The following is a 22,313-nucleotide window of genomic DNA, read 5'->3' on the forward strand; positions in this document are numbered from 1 at the left end:
AGGGCTCCCTCAACCCCTTGACCTTTTCACACCGCGGCCTCCTGCATCTGTCACCGCCGATAACGGCATCAAAATTGATTCCAATTACCCCTCCAGTCCACAACAGCAGGCAGAAAAGGGGGTCAGCAAATCCCTCGCCATTATAGACAAGGGAGTGGTTGGTTTTATATGTTGGAAATGAAATAAAACAAAGTCAACACTGTAAAAAAAATGATGCTTGTCATCTCATGGGGGAATTCCTGTAAGGAGGCAAAGATACACTGGACTTATTGTGAAAGGCCTGACTTAAAGGTGCTCTATAATATAGCAGCAAACAACTATTAGCTTTGTAAGATTATAGAGGAGTAATGTCTACCTGAGCAGAAAATGAAGTTGCTCTCTCTCTGGCTGCAGCTAGCATAGCTTAGCAGCTTAGCATAATGACTGGAAACAGGGGGAACCAGCTAGCCTGGCTCCATCCAGAGGTAGCAAAATAAACCAGCACCTCTAAAGCTCACTAATTAACACGTTCTATTTCAGTTTACTTCCAGGTATTATCATTATGATTTTTTTTTTACTTTTTTCTTGATATTTTCGTTTCATATTATTTATTTTACACTTGCTCCTCTGTGAATATCTGTCTTCACATCTCCATCTTCTTCATCATAAATGGTTGTGATTTGCCACAAGAATCGTGCACAAAAAGATTTCTTCATTGTTCTGAAGAGTACTGCTTTATGTAGTAGCTTAAAATGTAAACTTAAAAGGTGCTAAATGCGAGATTGGGAGCATTTCTATTGCCTCCACACGACTCTCAACATGGCGACAGCTGAGCCGGCGTCTTGTAGCTAACGGTGCTAACGGTGAAACCAAATGCAACACTGCCGACAGAGCTAGCAGTGATAACCTGAGGGGGAACTGAAAGGTGGGAGTCAAGCTTCCGCAATGGAGGCGTCAGTCAGGATGGCGTTATCAGCTGTAACCGGCATATGAGCGCATGCATTGCAGAGCGGCGGCCTTTAGCTAGCAAGTGGGGCACGCTCACATGCACTAAAATGTACGCACGGCCATCCCTGCTATGTCAACAAAGCACAGAGAAGCTTGGATTACACCACATACGAGAGCGGTATCAATCTTCTCATCTAACTCTCAGCAAGAAAACAAACGAGAAGCAAAATGTAAAAATATTCTTTTAAAGCTATCCCGGTGGTGAGACGCCTCTACATTTTGGTAGATGTGATTTCTGGATTTTCTGTTCTCGTAAAAAATCAAATCCAGGGTTTCTTTGAATTTCAGTTCCACATATCCACTTAACTTTTCTGCAATACCCCCCACTATGCTCTCATCTTATTTGAAAGCCACAATCCATAAACCACATGTAATAATTTATTAAAATAGATCTGCCTTTAGTCAGTAAAATCTTTGGAGCCAATTGCAGCTCTGTACAGCAACATAATTAAGACTGTCTTCAGCCTCATTATATTACCATTTGTAGTTTTATCCTCAATCTGCTCTATTTGCTCTAATTGTATTCCTCTTAATGTCATACTCTTTTATTCCTTCAGTGACCCACTTTTTGCACGGAGATAATTAAACTTTCATTTTATTTTATCTTTATCTTTCTCTTCTATCTTTAATGTTTTTTCCTCAATTGTATGACTTTAAAATAAAATGAAGCCTTGGAGGCAGCATTCTTCCTCTAAGTGTCTACACCTGCTGTGGATTGAACGGAGCAAAGGTGTGGCCCATCTTAATTGTTAAAAAAATAAGAACCATCTCTCTATGAACTTTACCTCCAAAAAAACCCCTTCTTTTCTTGGAGTGGAAATAACCTTCGGGTTGTTTCCGCCCCTCGAGCAGTAGGAGAGGGAGCCCAGCAGAGACTGAGAGAATAATGAACAGCGAACATGGACCTGGTAGTTCGATGAGTGCAGATGATGAATGACCACGGGGAGGGAGTACAGGACCAGAGCACAGGCGCAGCCATTTGTTACTCTGCTGTCACACATGTATTTTTAATGAATCCGCACCTCTGACTCCTCTGCAGAGCGGGACTGTTCCTTGAGGCCAGCATGACCCCAATACTTCCTGTGAAGCGGCGGTTCTGAACAAACCCACTTTCGCTCCGGCTGTGTAAATGTAAATAACCTTCTCCTTCTGAGCGCTGAAGCCATCACTCTAGCGCCTCATTATCATCCTTACCTGTGCCGGGAATCGGGGCCGCTCCTGTCTCTGTGCTGGAAGCAGGTGGGGAGGTTTCACCTTGAATCGCTCCTGTGTACTGAGCTCTGTGTTGCTTAAAGATGTTGTTTTTATTCGCAGAAAAAGGTCCTTCAAAAAAGCTTTTACGGTCGACATCACTTTCTCTCTCTCAAATTCAAATTATTCTGGTTATATATGGCAGCTCTTCTAGTGGGGTAAATACCTTTATGTTCCACTTCTCGTCAATTTTAACATGGCAACTGTTTGAAATGCCAACATGATTAATTAAAGGTACTAAATGCAAGATTTGGAGCATTTATATTGCCTCTGCACGGCTCTCAACATGGTGACGGCTGAGCCGGTAGCCCATAGCTAACAGTGCTAACAGCGCTAACAGTGTTTACCTGGGGGGGAACCGGAGGATGGGTGCTACGCTTCTGCAACAACACCATCAGTCCAGACCAGTCGCACAGCAGTTTGTGAAATAGTCATGTCATTTTTTATTTGTGCACACACATTTTTAGTTGTTTGCTGCTATATTAATGCTCTGAATATCATATTGAGCACCTTTAAGAAGGATATGTAGGGGGAAAAGGAGGAGAGGGGAAGTCTCAAAAAGGAAAGTTACCTGCTGATTTCCTGCAGGGCAAATGACTTAAAGCACGCTGACACTGACGTGCGTTGAAGTCGAGAGGCAGACCAAGAGGAATATATTTCTAGACAGCGCCTGGGTCGGCGGGGATATCGAGGATGAGTGTGGAGTCTAAAAAAAACTATCAGGAGATCGAGGTTAAGGCAAGGCCAGTCACATTCACACACCTCTGTAATTCAAGGTTTTCCACTTCTTGCATGTAGATGTAGAAACTGCTGGAGGAAAAAAAAAAAACTCACTGCAGACACCATCCTGGAACCGACTGCCTCATTTTAGAGGAGACACACACATCAACATGTGACCTACACTGACACCCAGAATGACACACACATCATTGCGTTTGCTGTGTTCCATCTGTGCTGTCGCACCAGTTCAACAATCTTCTGGGGAATCGGACCTGGGCAGTCATCCATCATCAGCCTCCAGCTTCCAAAAAAAAAATGTTTTATGCAAAGAATAGATTCTGTGGAAAGCAATTCCACACACACACACACACACACTAGGAAAAAAAAAGACAGAGCGAGAATTCACACTCAGCATACTTATCATTTAAACAGCCAAAGCACAAACAGAGCAACAAAAAGCAGGAAAGTAAGATATTATTCACTCTGTAAGTAACACCTTTATGATTGTAGTGCCGCCGCCCCATATACAGGGGAGATGAGGTGGTTTGGCACTGGAAAACTTCAAAAAGGGTTGTTGAAGAACCAGGTCGATAAGCAGGAGTAGTGCAAAAATAGTGGCATTTATTAACAAAAAGTCAACTGAAAAAAAGGGCAAAAATGAAAGCTGGGAAATTCAATAAAACTAAATTAAACTGAAGAAAAAGAACAACAAACACAAGAAAGCTGCAGCCTCACAGCAAGCTGCCAACTGCTCTCTCCTCTTACTCCGATGAAAGGCATTTCACGTTCTCAGCTTCACCTTACCAGAACCTACTATACCACATGCCTAGGCAAGTGTCGGGTGAGCTAAACAGAGCCGGCATTAAAATCATTCAAAATAATTAAATTACCATTAAAGGGTAACTTTGGTATTTTCCAACATGGACCCTATTTTCCCATGTTTTTTTGTCTAACTGACTTATAGCGACAACAATTTCTGAAACTGGTCCAGTATTGTGGGAGAGCGCTGTAGACGGCAGCCGCTCACGGGCTGTAATGTATTCCTATTGGGGCAAGCGGGCACTGTGATTGACGTCCACTAAAAGTGCTTGTTTTTGCCATGACAGGCTCTGATTGTTATCAAAAGTGTCTCAGTCAAGGAGAAGTCTTGTTGTGAAATCTGAGTCTGAGGTGACGTGCTGCCGGTAGACAACAGTGGAATAGTGTCATGGCTGAATATTTAGATGATTTCGACAATGTGGATGAGGTCTTTGAATTCGAAGGCCGCCTGTATTTATTTGAGAATACAGATATTCAGATTTCACAACGAGACTTCTCCTTGAGCGGGACTTGGACACAATAACAAACAAAATGGAAGCGAAAGGTAAGAAGAACATATTTCTTCTCTGTAGGGTCCTTTCCATAATGTTGTCAGACACTTCTAATAACAATCTGAGCCCATCAGTGGCAAAACAAGCACGTTTAGTGAACGTAACGTTATATTGACGCTGCTCACTTGCCCTCGCAGCTTGTTACAGCGTTTTCTCCCTCAATACTGGACAAAAATTGTTGTCCCTATTAGTCACTTAGACACAAAAACATGGGAAAATAGGGTTGAAAAATACCAAAGATACCCTTTACTATAAGGTTTCTAAGTTACTGCTGACATCAAGATTCGTCTGTGGGTAATTATCACATACCAAAGAGCACAACAAATATAACAGAATGTAATTTACTGCAGAACTATCTTCCTACACTGTAACAGCACGCAGCCCTCCCTGCTAAGAGGACATAATGAGGCAAACCTGTTCACACTTTCCTTGATTGAGCTGCTGAGCAGCTGATCTACTCCGACATCCCGGCAACAGAAATTCTATGAACCCGTAAAACAGACTAACTATCAAACTAACTGACTAACAAGCTTGTGTCATTCAAACACATTAATTGACAATGTACCAAATAAACTGAAACATTACACTGAAATTAATAATTAAGCAGACACAAAAACAAAATTAATTTTGGGGAACAAATAAGAGGGAGAAAGGCAGCCTTTTCACAATGATGTTATCTTTTTGAATACGGATGCTGTCCATGTCCAGCTCTGACAGTCTTTAACATCCATGTATGCACTTCCACTTAGTGTCTATCCAAGGGCTCACCTTGGAGCTCTTGACAGCTCCCCACTGCTGACAAAATGTAACGTAGAGTATCTGGACAGTAGAGGAAGTCCCATACCGTCCTGGGGCTTGTTATGTTTGAATTAAGGCACATTGCTGCACAGGAGCAGGGAGGGGAGAGGGGCACAGAAATGACATGTTTATGAAGGCATCTCATTGAGGCTGGACGTCTCCGTGGGAACTCTGGGCCTAACTGGACGATTGGTCTTGACAGAGCTGTCCCCCGACTCGAGGATCAGCGGGCGGTTGTTCTTGTGTCTGTCCTGGTCTGTGACACAGGTCTGGTTGTCACTGTCAAGACAAAATAAATGAGGTGCCTCACTCCGACACCCAATACATGAACACATATTTAATAAATGTTTTATACTATACTATATACTACACTGCTACCACTAAACCTGTTATTTAATATAACATTTAGGGTATTCATAATCACAAATTTAAATGATTGGTTGTGTTATTCTTGCAGGATTATCCAGCCCACGTGGATCTGCAAGGTACTGAATATATAATGGAGTGATGAAACAAGACATAAATCATGTCATAAACTACTTCTTTCTCTCTGCCTCCTGCAAATAAAATCCATCACAAAGTGGTTCCCTCCATAATAAACAACTCAAGCTCTTCATTATAACGCAGCCAGAAGAAAATCTGTTGAGACAAGAGACATTTAGGATAGAGTGTGGTCCTTAAATCATCATATAAAGTTTAGAAATCAGGCCCAAATCATAAAACAAACACAATATTTTATGCTCTGTGGTGGCTCTTGAACTTATTTGTTTCAATGGCTGATACATTCTACTTAATATAAATTTACTGAATTGTTATTTAGTATTAAAAGCAGGCAAGCGTGAAATACCTCCAAACAGCTGACATGTTCGTTGTTTGCTTCCTCAGCTATGTGTTCTACCGGCGTGCTGCTGACATATGACGTAGTACATGTAATCAGACGTAGACATAAAATTGAATTGAATAGATCGGCCCCATTGTCACCAGTACCCGATCCAGTCAGTATCAGCCTGATATCCGATATGAGTGTCGGATCTGTGCATCCCTAGTGCACAGTGTATGTCAGTACCTGTCTTGACTGTCTTTAGCGATCGTGCCGTCTTCGTAGATTTTCAGCATCGTTTCTGTGCGGTCGTCATGGTGCTCTTTAGGCTCCTCAAACCTAGAAAATACATTTTGAAATATGAACATTTTCTTTAGTTGTCAGTGCTGTTAAAGAACAAGCCATGGTGTTATTCTGCATTTTTCTTATTGTCAACAAAACCCACGGGAAGAACAACATTTCCCAACTCCCCCACTCTGTCTGTGGCACTCAGCCTCAAGTCCATGTGCTCCCACTGAAGATGTCAATCTTTAAAAACAGCTCCCAAATACACATTTTCAAATGTAAAAATGCTCCTAGGAATTTCCTAAAACAGCTGGTCACTGTAGATTTCACAAACATCATGCAAACAGGAGTAAATAGTGCATATGTTGGGGACTACTTTCAGCTGAAGATTAATACAAATTTGCAGCTCCAGTGAGTATTTACTGCAGCAGAACGCTGTATGTGGAATTGAGTTAAGATAAACTACCGTGTGTGCTTGTGTGTGTGTGTTCATGGTAATGAAGGAACATGTCACCCAGTGCAACTGGCAACTGATGTGTTTTTAATGGTTTTTGGACAACAATGGAGCTCTATGACACAGAGGAAGAAGATACACAGAGAATAAATAATTCACTATTTGTCTTTGGTCTTTTCATGGGATTTGCTGACAATAATTTAATTTACTAAGCCTCATCCTTTAATGTTTAACTCCACTTTGGTCGGATGTCATTTTTAAAAGGAAAACAAAAAAGTGATCCTCGGCAATAAGTCGGACTCGTTTCCGGTGGGGGTTGGCCTCCGCCAGGGCTGCGCTTTGTCACCAATCCTGTTCGTGATATTCATGGACAGGATATCGAGGCGTAGTCTGGTGGAGGAGGGTTTGCAGATCGGTGTGCTGAGGATCTCATCGCTGCTTTTTGCAGATGATGTGGTCCTGTTGGCATCATCGGTCTGCGACCTCCAGCTCTCACTGGATCGATTCGCAGCCAAGTGTGACGCAGTCGGGATGAGAATCAGCACCTCTAAATCTGAGGCCATGGTTCTCAGCAGGAAACCGGTGGATTGCCTACTCCGGGTAGGGAATGAGTCCTTACCCCAAGTGAAGGAGTTTAAGTATCTCGGGGTTTTGTTCGCGAGTGAGGGGACGATGGAACGTGAGATTGGTCGGAGAATCGGAGCAGCAGGGGCGGTATTGCATTCGCTTTACTGCACCGTTGTGACGAAAAGAGAGCTGAGCCGGAAGGCAAAGCTCTCGATCTACCGTTCAATCTTCGTTCCTACTCTCACCTATGGTCATGAGGGTTGGGTCATGACCGAAAGAACGAGGTCGCGGGTGCAAGCGGCCGAAATGGGTTTCCTCAGGAGGGTGGCTGGCGTCTCCCTTAGAGATAGGGTAAGAAGCTCAGTCATCCATGAGGGACTCGGAGTAGAGTCCTTGCTCCTTTGCGTCGAAAGGAGCCAGTTGAGGTGGATCGGGCATCTAGCACGGATGCCTCCTGGGCGCCTCCCTTGGGAGGTGTTCCAGGCACGACCAGCTGGGAGGAGACCACGGGGAAGACCCAGGACTAGGTGGAGAGATTATATCTCTACTCTGGCCTGGGAACGCCTCGGGATCGCCCAGTCAGAGCTGGTTAATATGGCCCGGGAAAGGGAAGTTTGGGGTCCCCTGCTGGAGCTGTTGCCCCCGCGACGCGATCCCGGATAAGCGGTTGAAGATGGATGGATGGACAAAAAAGTGAGGAAAAGCCAACACTGACTTTGTTTGGTGATGTTACGCATTACATTTTGTTTACCAGCAGCCCTGTCTCCGAAAAATTACATTACAAGGCATACAACATTTTTTGTTGCTGTTGTTTTCTTTACATACACTCCCCCATGCTTTATGGAGTGGTACTTCATATCAGAGCTGCTTTGGAGTAGAGACGTTACGATACCATTTTCCCTTCCCAATACCGATTCCGATACCTGAGCTTGCTGTATCGGCCGATACCGAGTACCGCTCCGATACTAGCGTGATAAAAAAAATAGTTGATAAAATAGTTGTTATTATTATTATTATTATTATTATTAAACAGCTTGTTGAATTTTCCACTGTGAAATACTGGCAAATGGCTGACATTTTCCTCACTTTGAATACGGTTACCATTATACTCTCCCCTGTTGTTGTTTGTATCTTCACGTGACAAACTACCTGCAATCAGTTCTTCTTTGCTGCTTTAAAACAGTAGTTGCCAGTGGCAACCATGATACATACAGGTGACAGCTCAGTGAAGGCTACTGTTTTGGAGCGGCGAAGAAGAAGCGATTTCCAGTTAAACAAGTGGATTTCTTTCTGGGTTAATAAATTATGGTATCAGATCGGTGCGTAGACTGGCGAAACCTGATCCCAAATTTTAGGCATTTTAGGACGCATTTCCGATACTGGTATCTTCCATTTCCTTCCAATCACTGTCATCAGTCAACCAATATGGCAGCAGATGGACAATATGGGGGTAATATATCCTCTGAATACCATACCTGGGCTCGAGCCTCTGTTTGACTTTGGCAATGGACAGGATGTACGGGCTGATCTGTCTGGTAATCGTGGTCAGGTAAGAGTTCTCCTGCTTCAGCTGCATCAGGTCATGAAGCTGGGCTGGAATCAGTAAACGGAGAAAATGAAATTAAAATAAAAGGATCGAAATATAAAATATTAAAGAGATTAACATTTGAGCGGTGCATTTTAAATGTTGAAGACAAACCTTCATAGATCTCCTGCTCATTAGAGACCCTCTGAAAAGTCTCGTCCCAGATCTGTGAGGAGAAAGTGGTGAGTTGATTCTGCAGTCATTCGACTCATGGGATACTTTGACATTTGCTTCTTTTCTTTTCTCTCTGTTTGCACTCCTAGCAGTTCACATTTATAACAATGGGTGAGAGCTACTGTAGCTTGTTAGTATTCAGCTGGAGGTACTGACTGAGGACAAATGTTTTTTTTTTGTCTGGCAGGGGAAGGTACACGCTAAAGGTCATCATCAAGGCATCACTCGACGCACCTCTTCAAACATGACTCTCATGGTTTCCACGGTGGAGTGCTGCGAAGCTATCTGGCTGTCGATGTGCAGCGATCTGTCCATGATCTCTCCCATCTGACCTGTGTTGATGATGGAGTGGTGCTTGGTCAGATCTCGGTGCAGCTCCTGGACCTGGTCCTTCAGATTCTGAATCTCTGTCTGCAGAGTCTGTAAACGCACATACAGTATACAGTATATATAGTACAGGAGACATAACACTCAAGAGGGGCTTCAGTGTCTTTAAAGCAGCAGAGATCTGATGGGTGTAGAGATGCCAGGGGAAGCGCATCTGAGCGTGAAAACCTTGTTGTCCACCAGACAGTTTGAGATCCCAGAGGACTTCATGCTGCCGCCTTTGCTTTGTTTCACTGTGAGGATCAGAGATGGATCCTCATCCAGGAAGAGAAGCTGTTGCAGGAGTTTTAACAAATGTGGATCCAAATACAAGAGATTTATAAACTATAGACATAAAACTATTAAAATATCTTAAAACATAAAGCCCTTCTTGTTAATCTAATAAAGCAAGGGATCTGTCTGCCTGTCTGTCCCTCTGTGTGTTATTCGCGTATTTTGAGTTGCTGTATTTTGACTTGGCGGGTGTATTACTGGGGACCCAAGGAAATATACTCTATATAGCGGCAAACTCCATTTTGGTAGAAGGTCGGGGTGTTTGGGCGAGTCAAAAAACACCAGACTTTCACCCAGGAGTCCGCTGTTCATTTCCCGTGGGAAACAAGAAGTCAACGTTGATTTATTTGTCACGTAAGTTATGTACTTAAGTAACACCACTTCCAGAGTTATTTTAACCCATCCACGATCTTTTCCTAAACCTAACTAAGTAATTTTGTTGCCTAATCCTAACATGGTCAATCTTTTTTCAAGCCTAACTAACTAGTTTTGTTGCTTAATCCTATCCAAGTCGATATTTTCCTAAACGTAACTAAGTAGTTTTATTGCCTAAACCTAAGTAAGTTGTTTACTGTGAAGACGGAAGTTTATTTTGATTAGACTGTATGCATTTAACAAGTGGAAACTGACGTATTGCAGGACATTAGTAGGAAAACGAACAAAAAAGGAGGAATAACTTTTTCGTAAGATATCCTACAAACCGTTGTATGACGATGCATTGAATTGCTTGGGGCAACTCTTCACCGTCAATGTACGTCCAATAAAAGTACTTGTCTTTGCTACTGACAGGCTACATTATGGCAACTTTACGGAAAGGACCCTACAGAAAAATTCGCCGTTTTTCTTACCTTTCGCTTTGTGTTTGTTATTGTGTCATGTGACTTGTAGCCGGAAGACAACAGTGGAAATGTGAGTGAGAGTGGAGAGAGGAGTGCCGGTATTGTCCGAGTTTTCGTCTTGGACTATAGGAAGCGTAGCTCAGTGTTATCTAAAAGTTTTTCAATGTCTTGGCTGAATATTTAGATGATGATGAAGGCAACGCAACATTTCACAACGAGTCTTCTCCGAGCGAGACACACAATAACAAACAGACCGGATCAAGTGAAAGGTAAGGAAAATGTTTTATTCCTCTCTAGGGCCCTTTCCATAACGTTGTCAGACACTTATAGTAACAAGCTGAGCCTTTCAGTGGCAAAAATCAGCACTTTTAGTGGACATACATTGACGGTGCGGAATTGCCCCGGAGCGATTACATTGAAGCCTGTTTAGCGGCTGCCGTCTACAGCGCTCTCCCTCAATACTGGACCAATTTCAAAAATTGTTGTCCCCATTAGTCACTTGTACACAAAAACATGGGAAAATAGGGTCCTTTAAGTCTTGTTTGGATGTTGTTCAGGGTAAAAGCATCACCTCACTCACCCTGTATGTGTTCTCATAGTTGCGGCAATGCTCGGTGAAGGGCGTCTCCTTCCCCTCAGCCAGGAGGACCTTTGTGCAGATGTTGCGATGACAAGTGGGCCTTCGCCCGCACACCGAGCCCAGCGGCATCTCACTGAGAGACGGGGAGCGGCAAGACATGGAGAGGGGGGACTGGTGCCTGAAGTGAGCAGGAAATAATCAGCAATAAACAAGACATCTAGCTAACCCCTGTGTGTTCTACCACAGGAGGACTACAGCCTCATATTAAATACATTGACCTCTATGCAGCTCTGTTCTGCTGAATAGATGTTATATAAATATAGTAGCCTACATGTACAGCTTGCACTATTCAGAACACTCAGAACTCAGTGCTGTATCCTTAATAAATATTTTGCGGTTGCTGGCTCCCAAAGCTTTCTATCATTGCAATCAGTTGGGAATTGTGTGCATACTATATGCAAAACACCCTGCTGCAGAATTTCCATCATTACAACCTACTCACAATTTTGACTTTGTATTCTACTAAGATTTATACACAACTTTGTGTAGTTTTTCTACACACTATCTTATATATCAAGACATATTTTCTGCTTTACTTTCACAATCATTCAATGTTGTTCTGTATTGTGTAGTAACTTCCTCAGCCAATAAAACTGATTCTCATGTGAGATACACATTCTACTGTTGACCTCGGAGCAGCTCCAGCTTTAGAATAAAATGCAACATTTAACTTATTGTTGAGTTGCTTAACATTTATTTCTAAATTCTCCACTTTGTTGAAAAATGTTGGACAAAGCTCAGCAGTAACTCCTGGTGGTCAGCTGACTTCATTTTCGAATATGTCCGTGTTTAAAAGTAACCACACAAAGCTTTTTCAGGAGAAAATCAATCAGGTCAGAAAAAGGATACACACCCCAGAAGGAACTGTTCTTTATATGCTCTTTTGTTCGTCTGGTTATGTATTTGTCCTTTTGTTTTGTTTGGCTATGTTTGTTTTTTCTTTACTTGGCGACCTCCAGTGGGCAACCTCCGGGTCTGAAATGTGAAGCCAATGTAGAAGTACCTTAAACTTGCATTCTTTCTAATAGCCAGCAGGGGGCGACTCCTCTGGTTGCAAAAAGAAGTCTGATTGTATAGAAGTCTATGAGAAAATGAGCCTACTTCTCACTTGATTTATTACCTCAGTAAACATTGTAAACATGAGTTTATGGTCTCAATCACTAGTTTCAAGTCTTCTTCAATGCAGCATGATGTTCATTTAGTAAATTATGGTCCCATTTCGAGTCAAATAGACCATAAAGCAGGGGATGCTTAAGGGTGTGGCTACCTTGTGATTGACAGGTCGCTACCACAGCGTTCTCCGGTCTGGGAGTTGTCTGTGTTTAAATCTTACAACTTTAACCCTTTCACAGTGTGTTTTCAGTTCATGAAAGTTAATTACAACATTTTTGGTCGCCTAAATGTATTATTCAGCGTTCGGTTACTCTTAGCTCCACCCTCTTGTGTCACTTCTGGTTGCAAAAAAACAAGAGGGTGACGGCCAAAATGCCGAACTCAAGGCTTCAAAACAGCAGTCCACAAACCAATGGGTGACGTCACGGTGACTACGTCCACTTCTTATATAAAATCTATAGGTCTCTCTTGCAAAAGAGATCTTGATCTCAATGAGACTAACTGAATTATGAAGGTTATCTATCATGTGAAGTACATCAATACATCCGCTGTTACTCACAGTACAACACACTCACATCTCTCCACCATCACCTTCACCAGGAGTGTGAAAGTATGTATGCGAAGCACATATCCAGACAACTGTAGATAAACATACATTTATCAGGGTTCTGGTGGGACCAGAGTCTTGGCTTCATGCCTATCTGCCCTGAAGCCATTCTACAGTAGCCAAGGTGTGAATACATCCCTCACGCGCTGCCATACGAATATCCTCTGAGCATCCAGACTGTGTCCCAACACAGCCAATTAAAGGAATTGAATTGGGTGCATGAGAGAACAAGGCTGTACAACTTCACTTCTGTTGTGTGAAATTATAATACAAATAGGTTCCAGCCAGCTGGCCGTCCACCAAACCCTGCCCGGTTTGCATCCTGCGTTAGCGGCTCACAAGTGGAGGAAGGAGCTTTCAGACGACAATTGAAGATGTATCAGACACAACAACACATTGAGTCGCACCGGGTAACACGACACACCATGTGGGCGTCTTTCTGAGCTACCATACGGTGAGGAAAAGCTCATTTCCTCCTCCGTCTGTGGACTGAAGTGTAGTGGACTTGAAAGTCGAGCTCCTTGTGTAACGACTGTTATCTTAGAGTGTCAATGGCATCAACAGACATTCACAAAAGAGAGCAGAAAGCCAGGGTATGACTCTGCCTCTGACCCTATTCAGTCAGTAAAACACATTTGCTTGGACCTACAATCACCATAAATATTCCAGAAATTCAACAACAAAAGGCACAGACTCAGGACACTCCACTCTATACAAGAGAATAAACTGCAATGACTTGAAAATACTAAAATACATATAAATTTACCTGGAGTCTGGTGGGCTCTTACTCCTTCCTTCAGTGTTGATGCAACAGTGGACCTGTCTAAAACATGTGTCCCTCTCTCTCTCTCTCTCTCTCTCTCTCTCTCTCTCTCTCTCTCTCTCTCTGCCATACACATGTCATTCTGTGTCCTCCCATCACTGACGCCAATTAAAGACTTGTGCTAAAGCTGTGACATCAGCGGCCTGGAACAAAGTGGCCCGACCTCTCCTGCATTCCAACTTCCAGATGAATCCCGGAGAGTTCTGTGAAATTACGATAAAAATAGTGCCAGCCGGCCGGCCAACAATCACGGACCGCTTTGCATCTTGCACTGGCAGGCCGCTCAGCAAGATGGAAGGATGAGTTGTCAGTATGTTGGCATTAGTGGGTGGGCTTAAGGACCTGTGAACAGTTGGGGGGGGGACGCTGATGTGGAAAAAAATCACAGTGCACATACTGTATGTGTACGTGACGGGAAGCACAGGAAAAAAAGACAGTGATGGGTGTTTGAATACAGGTTGTCTTTAATGCTGATTTGATGTAATTCTCAAAGAAATCTATGAAGTTAAAAGACTATATGGTGTCAGATTTGGGGGTTTTCTGCGACTAAATTCAATGCAACACTTGACGTTTAAGTAAAACAAATCATATCCATCCATCTCATTCATCCACCTTATCGTGTTATTTGTTGTGAACCAGAGCTTTCTAAAACAGGATTGACTGCCTCTTTCCCACTCCCCACCCCCCATGCAACAAGGTGAGTTACGTAAACACGTCAGTGTAAAGGGCTCACAGATAGACAGAATATCTTCCATAGTGGGACTCAGCATGGCGCCTCCTTTCCTCTCGCTGCAGTCATAGCTGTCTACCATCTGTACTTGTAAACCATTTGGGGATTTGGAGTTTGGATTCTTCACAAGTTTGAAATGTTCTGCCCAGATTTTATGCTTTCTCGGAAGAATCCAAAAGATGCCACAATAAACCCAGATGATTATGGACCAATGCACTCGCTGAACAAGTGCATAGAACAAATCAGCGATTGGATGTGCCAGAATTTTCTCCAATTAAATAAGGATGAAACTGAAATGATTATTTTTGGTGCCAAAAAAGAACAAACGAATGTCAGTGCTCATCTAGAAGCCCGAATGTTTAAAACCTCAAATCATGTTAGAAATCTCTCTGGACTCAGGCCTAAATTTCAAAATCCACACCAACAGGATTACAAAATCAGCCTACTACCATCTTAAAAATATAGCTCGACCTAAAGGACTCATGTCTCAGCAAGGCTTAGAGAAACTTGTACATGCCTTTGTCTTTAGTAGACTTGATTATTGTAACAGTGTCTTTAGAGGTCTCTGTAAAAAATCAATCAGACAACTACAACTCATTCAGAGCGGTGCTGCCAGAGTCCTCACTAGAGACAGGAAAGTAGAACACATCACCCCAGTTCTCAGAGCTTTGCACTGGCTTCCCATGAATCAAAGAATTTATTTCAAAACATGATTGTAAATATGTAAATGATCTCACCTTGCTGCAACACTTATAGATCCGGCAACAGAAGGAGGGCAGCGCTGACCCAGCAGCAGTAAGGGCTCCAGACAGCGGGCAAACTCACTTCTGAAGTCTGTGTTGATCTAATCGAAGACAGAGATAAGGTCACTTGGTTCTGTATTCATTCAAAAAGAGTTTCAAATATAATATGGGCATGTATTTATGCCATATTATTCTATGTTGTTTGTATGAAAAACAGAAAAAAGCACTCCCAAACCGAGCCAAAGAAAAAAGAAAAGAGGAAGAAAGACATAAGGACCATTCTCACGGTTAACCCAACAATATATTAGTAACAATAGCAACCTAAGAAATATAATAATAGCCATCATCATTAGTATTGTCATTATCAACATTTAAAAGAAAAATAAACAAGACTAAAAAGAAAAGGAAAAACACTACCATACCCATTATACTATTGAGCAATAACCGGGAATGAAGTTGATAAGCAGACAGCTAGCTAGCATAAAGTCGATCCATGCACGCTGACGTCAATCAACCAATAAGTGAAAATTTGAGCCCATGACACACATTGAATGACAGACCCCTCATTTGCATAATGAAGCAGAAATGCATAAAGAAATGTAAAAAGATTAATTTATAAAGAAAAGATTACAGAGATAAATACATTTGAGGAAATAAATAGGGGAGAAATGCAAAGGGAAAATCATGCATAAATAAATACATACAGTATATGCATTCATAAATGCATAAATAAATACATATATTTAATCATGAATAAAATAAATAAAAATGCAAAAATAAATAAACAAATTTAAAAGTTATTAAAAATAAATAAATAAAAGGGACAATTAAATAGAAGAGTAGATAGATAGGATAAATAGATAAAGAAGCAAATTTAAACAAATATAATTTTTATTTTTATTTTGTCAATGTATTACTGCCTACATTTTTTTTTTTTTATTATTTTTGGTACATTTAATGGCATATTTATTTATTTATCAAGTTATTTAATTTTGATTTTGGCAGGTTCTGTCCTCTATACATGAATGTTTTGATGAGTATGAAAATTATATGTCTGTCTCATATGTTGTGGCCCTCACAGTCATTGTCTTGTTTGTTATTGTAAATTCTGATTGTCATGTGTGCTGGTATGTTTATGGAAATGGGTTTCACTAGGTTTGCTTTACTATTCTCCTTTATGTGCTTTGATGTTGTTTTGTGTGCTTTTGGCTAAATCTGGCACATTTACATCATATTGATGTTAACTGATGTGTCCTGTCCCTGATAAATAAGTGAATAAATGACTAAAGCTCCCGCTGGAAGGCACTGAACTCAACTCTCTCACAAGAAAAATTGGTTGTGGGCTTTAGGGCCACAGAGGAGAAAGAGGTGAAACTGCATTGGGGAACAAGTGGAACAACTAATCAGAACGCTGCAGTGGATTGTTTTCTGGATGTAACCTTTTCCAGCTCTGCATGAAGGGAGTTCCTACTCACTTTGCTGCTCTGCACTGGTCTCAGTCGATGAGGGAGTTTTACAATCCTCTTCAGCCTCTCCATCAGTTGCTGTGTAAGCAAGAACATCCGCTTGTGATTCAGTGACCTGTTTCACCTCGATGACACATTATGGACAGCCTCCATTTACAGACCAGTTCAGTCAAGAAAACGTCCTCAGAATGCACTTTAAGCTCTTTACAGGAGACGGGATGGTTTTAGAAACCCACATATGTCTTGTATTGAAGCACTGCAACTCTAAATTCATATTTGATAAAATTCTCATGAAATGCAATTATAATAAAACATAGTTCATAGTTTATGTGGCTGTACTCACGTAGCCCATGTCCAAAAACTCAAACTTGTTGGCAGAGCTGAGGAAGGCCGAACAGGTGACGAGGTGCACCTGAAAACATCAGAGATTAAAGGGGACATATTATTAAAAATTTGCTTTTTCAGTGCGTGTGCACATACATCTGGGTATCTGGAGTGCCTACCAACCCACACACTGTGAAATAAGACAACCCAGTCAGTTTTTTTGTGGGCTGTCTAGATCAGAAAACATGTGATTCAACAAGCCATTCAGATTTGGCTCCCCTTCCTATGTCACTTGCAGGCTCATTCTTAAAGGGGTTCTTAAAGAGACAGGCGCTAAAACGGAGTGTTTCAGACAGAGGGTGAATACACGTATATTCAGACACACAGTATGAGAAAAATAATGTCAAAACATGTAAACTTGTTCTAGTAGAAACCTAAAATACAAGTATGAACCTGAAAATGGGCATGATATATCCCCTTTAAGGATAGATTTCAAACAAGCTGCATAGAATATGTGACACCAACAGAGTGAAATTGGTTAAATGGCAGAGGTGTGGACTCGAGTCCAAGTCATGTGACTCGAGTCAGATGTGAGTCAAAAATTTGATTTATTTAGACTATACTTGACAAAATAAAAAAAAGACTTACAAATCGACTTGGACTTTAACTCCAGTGACTCGTGACTTCAATTGGACTTGAGCCTTTTGACTTGAAAATACTTGATACTTTCCCCCAAGCCCAACGATTTGAAATAAGTACGTTATTTAAAAAGTGTGTGCAAGAAGACGACCAACTGCCCAGTACCAGACACACAAAGCTCTGACAGCGTCGGAGACGTTGGGTTTATTTACCTTTATTGATTTGTTTGGGAAGAGTATTCACTCGCAGGGGAAAAAACTGAACTGAACTGAACAAACTGAATTTCTATCTTTTATTGTTTATTGCTGAATCCCCGAAAAGTGTTTTTGTTTTGTTGACCTCTGGACTCTTTATTTTTGGTGAATTTTATCGGGACTTTCATTTGATTATCTTTCACTTAATTCCCCAGATCCACTTTGTTTGAACCAATCCGACAGCATCCAATCAATTTGCCAATCAATATGACGAACTAACGCTACGTTACAGTTGGCGCCAGTTACTCTGTTGTTAAAATGGCATTACATTTGGTGAGAAGCTCATTATGACTTGTTTAGCACTCAAAACTCAAAGTTTAGGACTCGGGACTTGCCTGTCTTGAGTTGGAACTTGAGTGCAAAGATTTGAGACTTACTTGTGACTTACAAAACAACGACCTGTTCCCTCCTCTGTTAAATGGTGGTAAATTCATCTAAATCTAACTGCAATATGATCAGAATCATCATTTATAGCCCATTTATAAAAGTATAACTTTTATAACTGGGCGTGTAATTACAGGCAGTGGTGGGAAGTAACAACATTTACTACAGTTTTGCAGAGTATTTTACTTGAGCATTTTCATTTTATGCTACATTATACTTCTACTCCACTACTGGCAACTGGATTTACTTTTTTTCTAGACACATGATAAGCTTATAAAATACAATGCACTGGTAAAGATTATAGGAGACATACCGTATTATGTTCATTTTCAGGTTCATACTTGTATTTTGGGTTTCTACCAGTACATGTTTACATGCTTTAATGTTCAAAAAACACATTATTTTTCTCATACTGTGTGAATATACCTGTACTGACCCTCTGTCTGAAACGCTCCGTTTTAGCGCCTGTCTCTTTAAGAGCCCCTCCTGAAAAAGCCCAGTCAGCTCTGATTGGCTTGTGAGAAAAATATGGCGCACCTTTGCAAAGGTAGTTCTCAACCCGTGTGTGGAGACACTCAGATGGGGGGGGGTTGTTGTAATGAACCTACATGTGACATAGGAAGGGGAGCTAAATCTGAATGGCTTGTTGAATCACATGTTAACTGATCTAGACAGCCCACAAAAAACTGACTGGGTTGTCTTATTTCACAGTTTGTGTGTTGGTAGGCACTCCAGATACCCAAATGTACACAAAAAGACATTCTAGTTTGGGCTTCTTGTCGTGTTTCAGATGTCCATGATTTGCTTCAGAAGTTCCACCAGAGAGCGATTTCCCCAATAAAGTACTGAAATGGTTTAATTTAAATTACTGTTCAAGGCCCCAAATGGTTGGATTATTATGCAAACAATTCAAGATTAAAAAAAAGTCCAAAACCTAAACACAAATGTGTGTATAAGAACTTTTTTCTTCTTCTTTCCTACTCCATTAATCACCCCACAACCCCTCAGATTTATGGTGTGATTTATCTTACTGTACCTGGAGGGTTGGGAGGAGTGCAGTAAGGTGTGAGAGCTGCTCCTTTAGAGCTTTCTCCTTCTCCTCGTGTTGACTGCAAACACAAGAACACACACACACACAAACATGTAACACTACACCTTCACATCCGCGCCTGCCAGGACACTCAGACGATTCAGCTGAGGACGTGCAGCCACACACAGCATATTTCCAGAAGCTAATCTATCTGTCTTCTCCATCGGTAACAAACACACACATGCACACAGACGCAGGGCCGGACACACAAAGCCTGACATAAATAGCCTTTAACACGCTTCCGGGAACCCGGCCACTGGACGGCTTCCAGGCAGTGGAGAGAGAGAGAGAGATGAAGGACACAAAAAATCTCATTAAAGATCCCCACAGAGTGCAACCCGACACACTCACATGCACAAAATTGTTCTCATTCAATCACACGTACACACGGAGCGCACACTGAAAAAATAAAGTGCTCAGAAATCATTCAGATATTTTCATGTGTGGTTTGCAGATTCACAGTGTAGAGAAAGAGATAAAACACACACTTAATGTCTGTTTATGTTTTATATACAATATATTTCAGTGATTATAGTCATTCATCTTACATAAAATTTGACTGATGTGCAATAATTTCATTTTAGAGACTAATTAGTTGCAAGCCTTGGATGACATTAAATCAAACTTTAATGATCGCAGTGGGGAAGATTTTTAATTATTTAAGTGCCTGGCTACTTGTGAGTTGATGCTAAATTAATGGTTTGGGAGAATGTCATTATCCTGTTTTTGCTACGTAATGTCTTAATTTGTATCACTTTACAGTTTTGTTTCTGCACAAGCAAAGCAGCTGTAAAGTAAGTAACGTGGTGAAACAAAAAAGAAAGTTATGATCCGATACCGCCTGTATTCAAAGAAAAACTCACAAACTTACCAAACAATGCCATTTGCTAAATTTGCCCTGGTAAAGGCGAACCCATCTCCATCATGGTTTTCTTTTTTTTTGTAAAATAGTCAGTAGCAATCACAAAATGTAATGCTTATTCTACATAACCTATAAAAACTATAAATAAACTGTAAAATGTATTTTAAATTATAAATAAAATGTATTTTCTTTGGTATTTTTGTCATATACAGTATAGTATATGCAATGATGATTGCTGGGTAATATGTATGTTGATGTTGTCCAATAACTACCGTACGTTACTGCTGCAACAGACACAAGTTTTTATATAGTTCAGATAGCAGGTGTTAAAGGTGCTAAATGCAAGATTTGGAGCATTTCTATTGCCTCCGCATGGCTCTCAACATGGCGACAGTTGAGCCGGCGGCTCGTAGCTAACGGTGCTAACGGTGCTAACGGTGCTAACGGCGCTAACAGTGAAAACAAAGGCAACACTGCCTTCGGTCGGGACGGCGGTATCAGCTGTAACCGCCTTATGAGAGCAGTGCAGAGCGGCAGCCGTGAGCTATGTCAACAAAGCACAGAGAATCTCTGATTACAACTCACACAGAGGGAGAGTGACTTCATTCTCTGCTCAGGTAGACATCACTCCTCTATATCTTTACATAGCAAACAGTTGTTTGCTGATATATTAATGCTCTGGATATTGTATAGAGAACCTTTAAAGGTGCTCTGTTTTTATTTAAAGCGAGGGAATGTCATCTATGTCTTTCTGCAGCAGTTGCTGGTGTTGATATTATGGACTTGAGACAGTCTATAATGTACATACTGTGTATTTGTATACCAATACTTTTCAGTCGGCTATATTTTCATTGATTTGGTTCCAGGCACAAGAAGCAACCATTGGCTTTGAAATGTGTAATCCTACAGAGGTGGTTTTAATTCAGTACCATGCTTTGTTGAAATGAAAATCACCCAAGGAAATATGTTTGGTGAGGAGAGAGATTATTCCAGAGCAAACAGGGTGCTGCTATTCATCACCCTGAGCACAATGCAGCATGATACAATGGAAAAACTATCAGTGACCCTGTGACAGCAGGATAATAGCATTCAATTAGGTAAATATTGTGACACAAGCTTTGAGGCAACAAAAGCATTTCCATTTATGAACTGTAAATCTTTATATATTTAATTTTTTACCTCTGAGCTGCTTTGAGCAGGATCTTCTTCCTCTCTGCTAGTTTTTCCTGTCAGGTGAAAACAGAGAAAACAGACCCTTTTATTCCTAACACTGCTGTGAAAAAGGCCTTGAGCTCTCTAATACCTAATGAATTTTCAAGATTGTGGGGAAAAGCAGGTGTAAAATCCACAGTGTGGTGTCTGCTCTCTTTGATTGTTCATTATGCAAAGAAAATACACGCTTCTCTTCATCAATAGGTTAACAGAGACCTCCAGTGGCCAAGCTGTGTTAATGGAGCAACTTACTGCATACTAATTTCAGACTGAGGTTAGACAGTATTTGAATGTTATTTTTAACTTCAGAGATAATTTGTAGAGGACGTATGTTTTTTTCAGAAAGATGTATTTTTAGTTTTTTAGGAGTGACATTTTAATTTACTCATTATAAACAAACCTAATGTAGTAAATCTAATGAGCCCAAAATGTATATTTGCCATTTCTAGCTGTTTGAATAATGATGTTAATTCTTGTAATGATTAGGGGAAACATTAAAAGAGATCAGAAGGAGTGTCATTGTATTTCACAGACATCACATTTAGATGCAAGGTTATTGGAAATCAGCATTTATGAAAAGAGTAACGGCTGTGTGCTGACTCCAACCACAGCTATATTTAAATAAACAACATTTTGATCCTTCCACCTCATGGCTTGGTTTTTGCTCTGATGTGCATTGTCAGCTGTGAGTACTTATATAGACAGGTGTGTGTGCTTTTCCAAATCCTGTCCAATCAATTGAATCACAGGTGAACTCCAAATCAAGGTGTAGACACATCTCGAAGGTGATCAAGAGAAATGGGAGGCACCTGAGGTAAATGTCAAGTGTCATAGCAAAGGGTTTGAATACTTTTCAATGTGATATTTAAGTTTTTTCTATTTGATAAACTTTGTTATTATGGAGCATTGACTAGCA

The 22,313-nt window shown here is 41.1% G+C and overlaps 1 protein-coding gene across 3 annotated transcripts in view; it reads right to left on the reverse strand.

Annotated features, from left to right (window-relative positions):
- Window positions 1-3,747: 3,747 nt before the first annotated feature.
- rnf207a (ring finger protein 207a) overlaps window positions 3,748-22,313 on the reverse strand; it is a 30,500-nt gene continuing 11,934 nt past the window's right edge. Inside the window, exons 7-18 of one of the 3 annotated variants that reach the window (XM_074639159.1) lie at window positions 21,365-21,411; window positions 19,270-19,342; window positions 16,976-17,044; window positions 16,642-16,710; window positions 15,161-15,267; window positions 11,091-11,268; window positions 9,246-9,431; window positions 8,952-9,003; window positions 8,728-8,845; window positions 6,193-6,285; window positions 5,974-6,031; window positions 5,320-5,405 (exon numbers count right to left, since the gene is read on the reverse strand). In XM_074639159.1, the coding sequence (XP_074495260.1) occupies window positions 5,403-5,405; window positions 5,974-6,031; window positions 6,193-6,285; window positions 8,728-8,845; window positions 8,952-9,003; window positions 9,246-9,431; window positions 11,091-11,268; window positions 15,161-15,267; window positions 16,642-16,710; window positions 16,976-17,044; window positions 19,270-19,342; window positions 21,365-21,411 (1,053 nt within the window). In that variant the 3' untranslated portion in view covers window positions 5,320-5,402. Of the gene's footprint in view, window positions 5,406-5,973; window positions 6,035-6,192; window positions 6,286-8,727; window positions 8,846-8,951; window positions 9,004-9,245; window positions 9,432-11,090; window positions 11,269-15,160; window positions 15,268-16,641; window positions 16,711-16,975; window positions 17,045-19,269; window positions 19,343-21,364; window positions 21,412-22,313 lie in introns of all 3 variants that reach the window. The other 2 variants (XM_074639149.1, XM_074639140.1) reach the window with 2 other exon arrangements.

This window comes from Sebastes fasciatus, chromosome 1 (assembly GCF_043250625.1).
Source record: "Sebastes fasciatus isolate fSebFas1 chromosome 1, fSebFas1.pri, whole genome shotgun sequence".
Lineage (NCBI taxonomy): Eukaryota > Metazoa > Chordata > Actinopteri > Perciformes > Sebastidae > Sebastes > Sebastes fasciatus.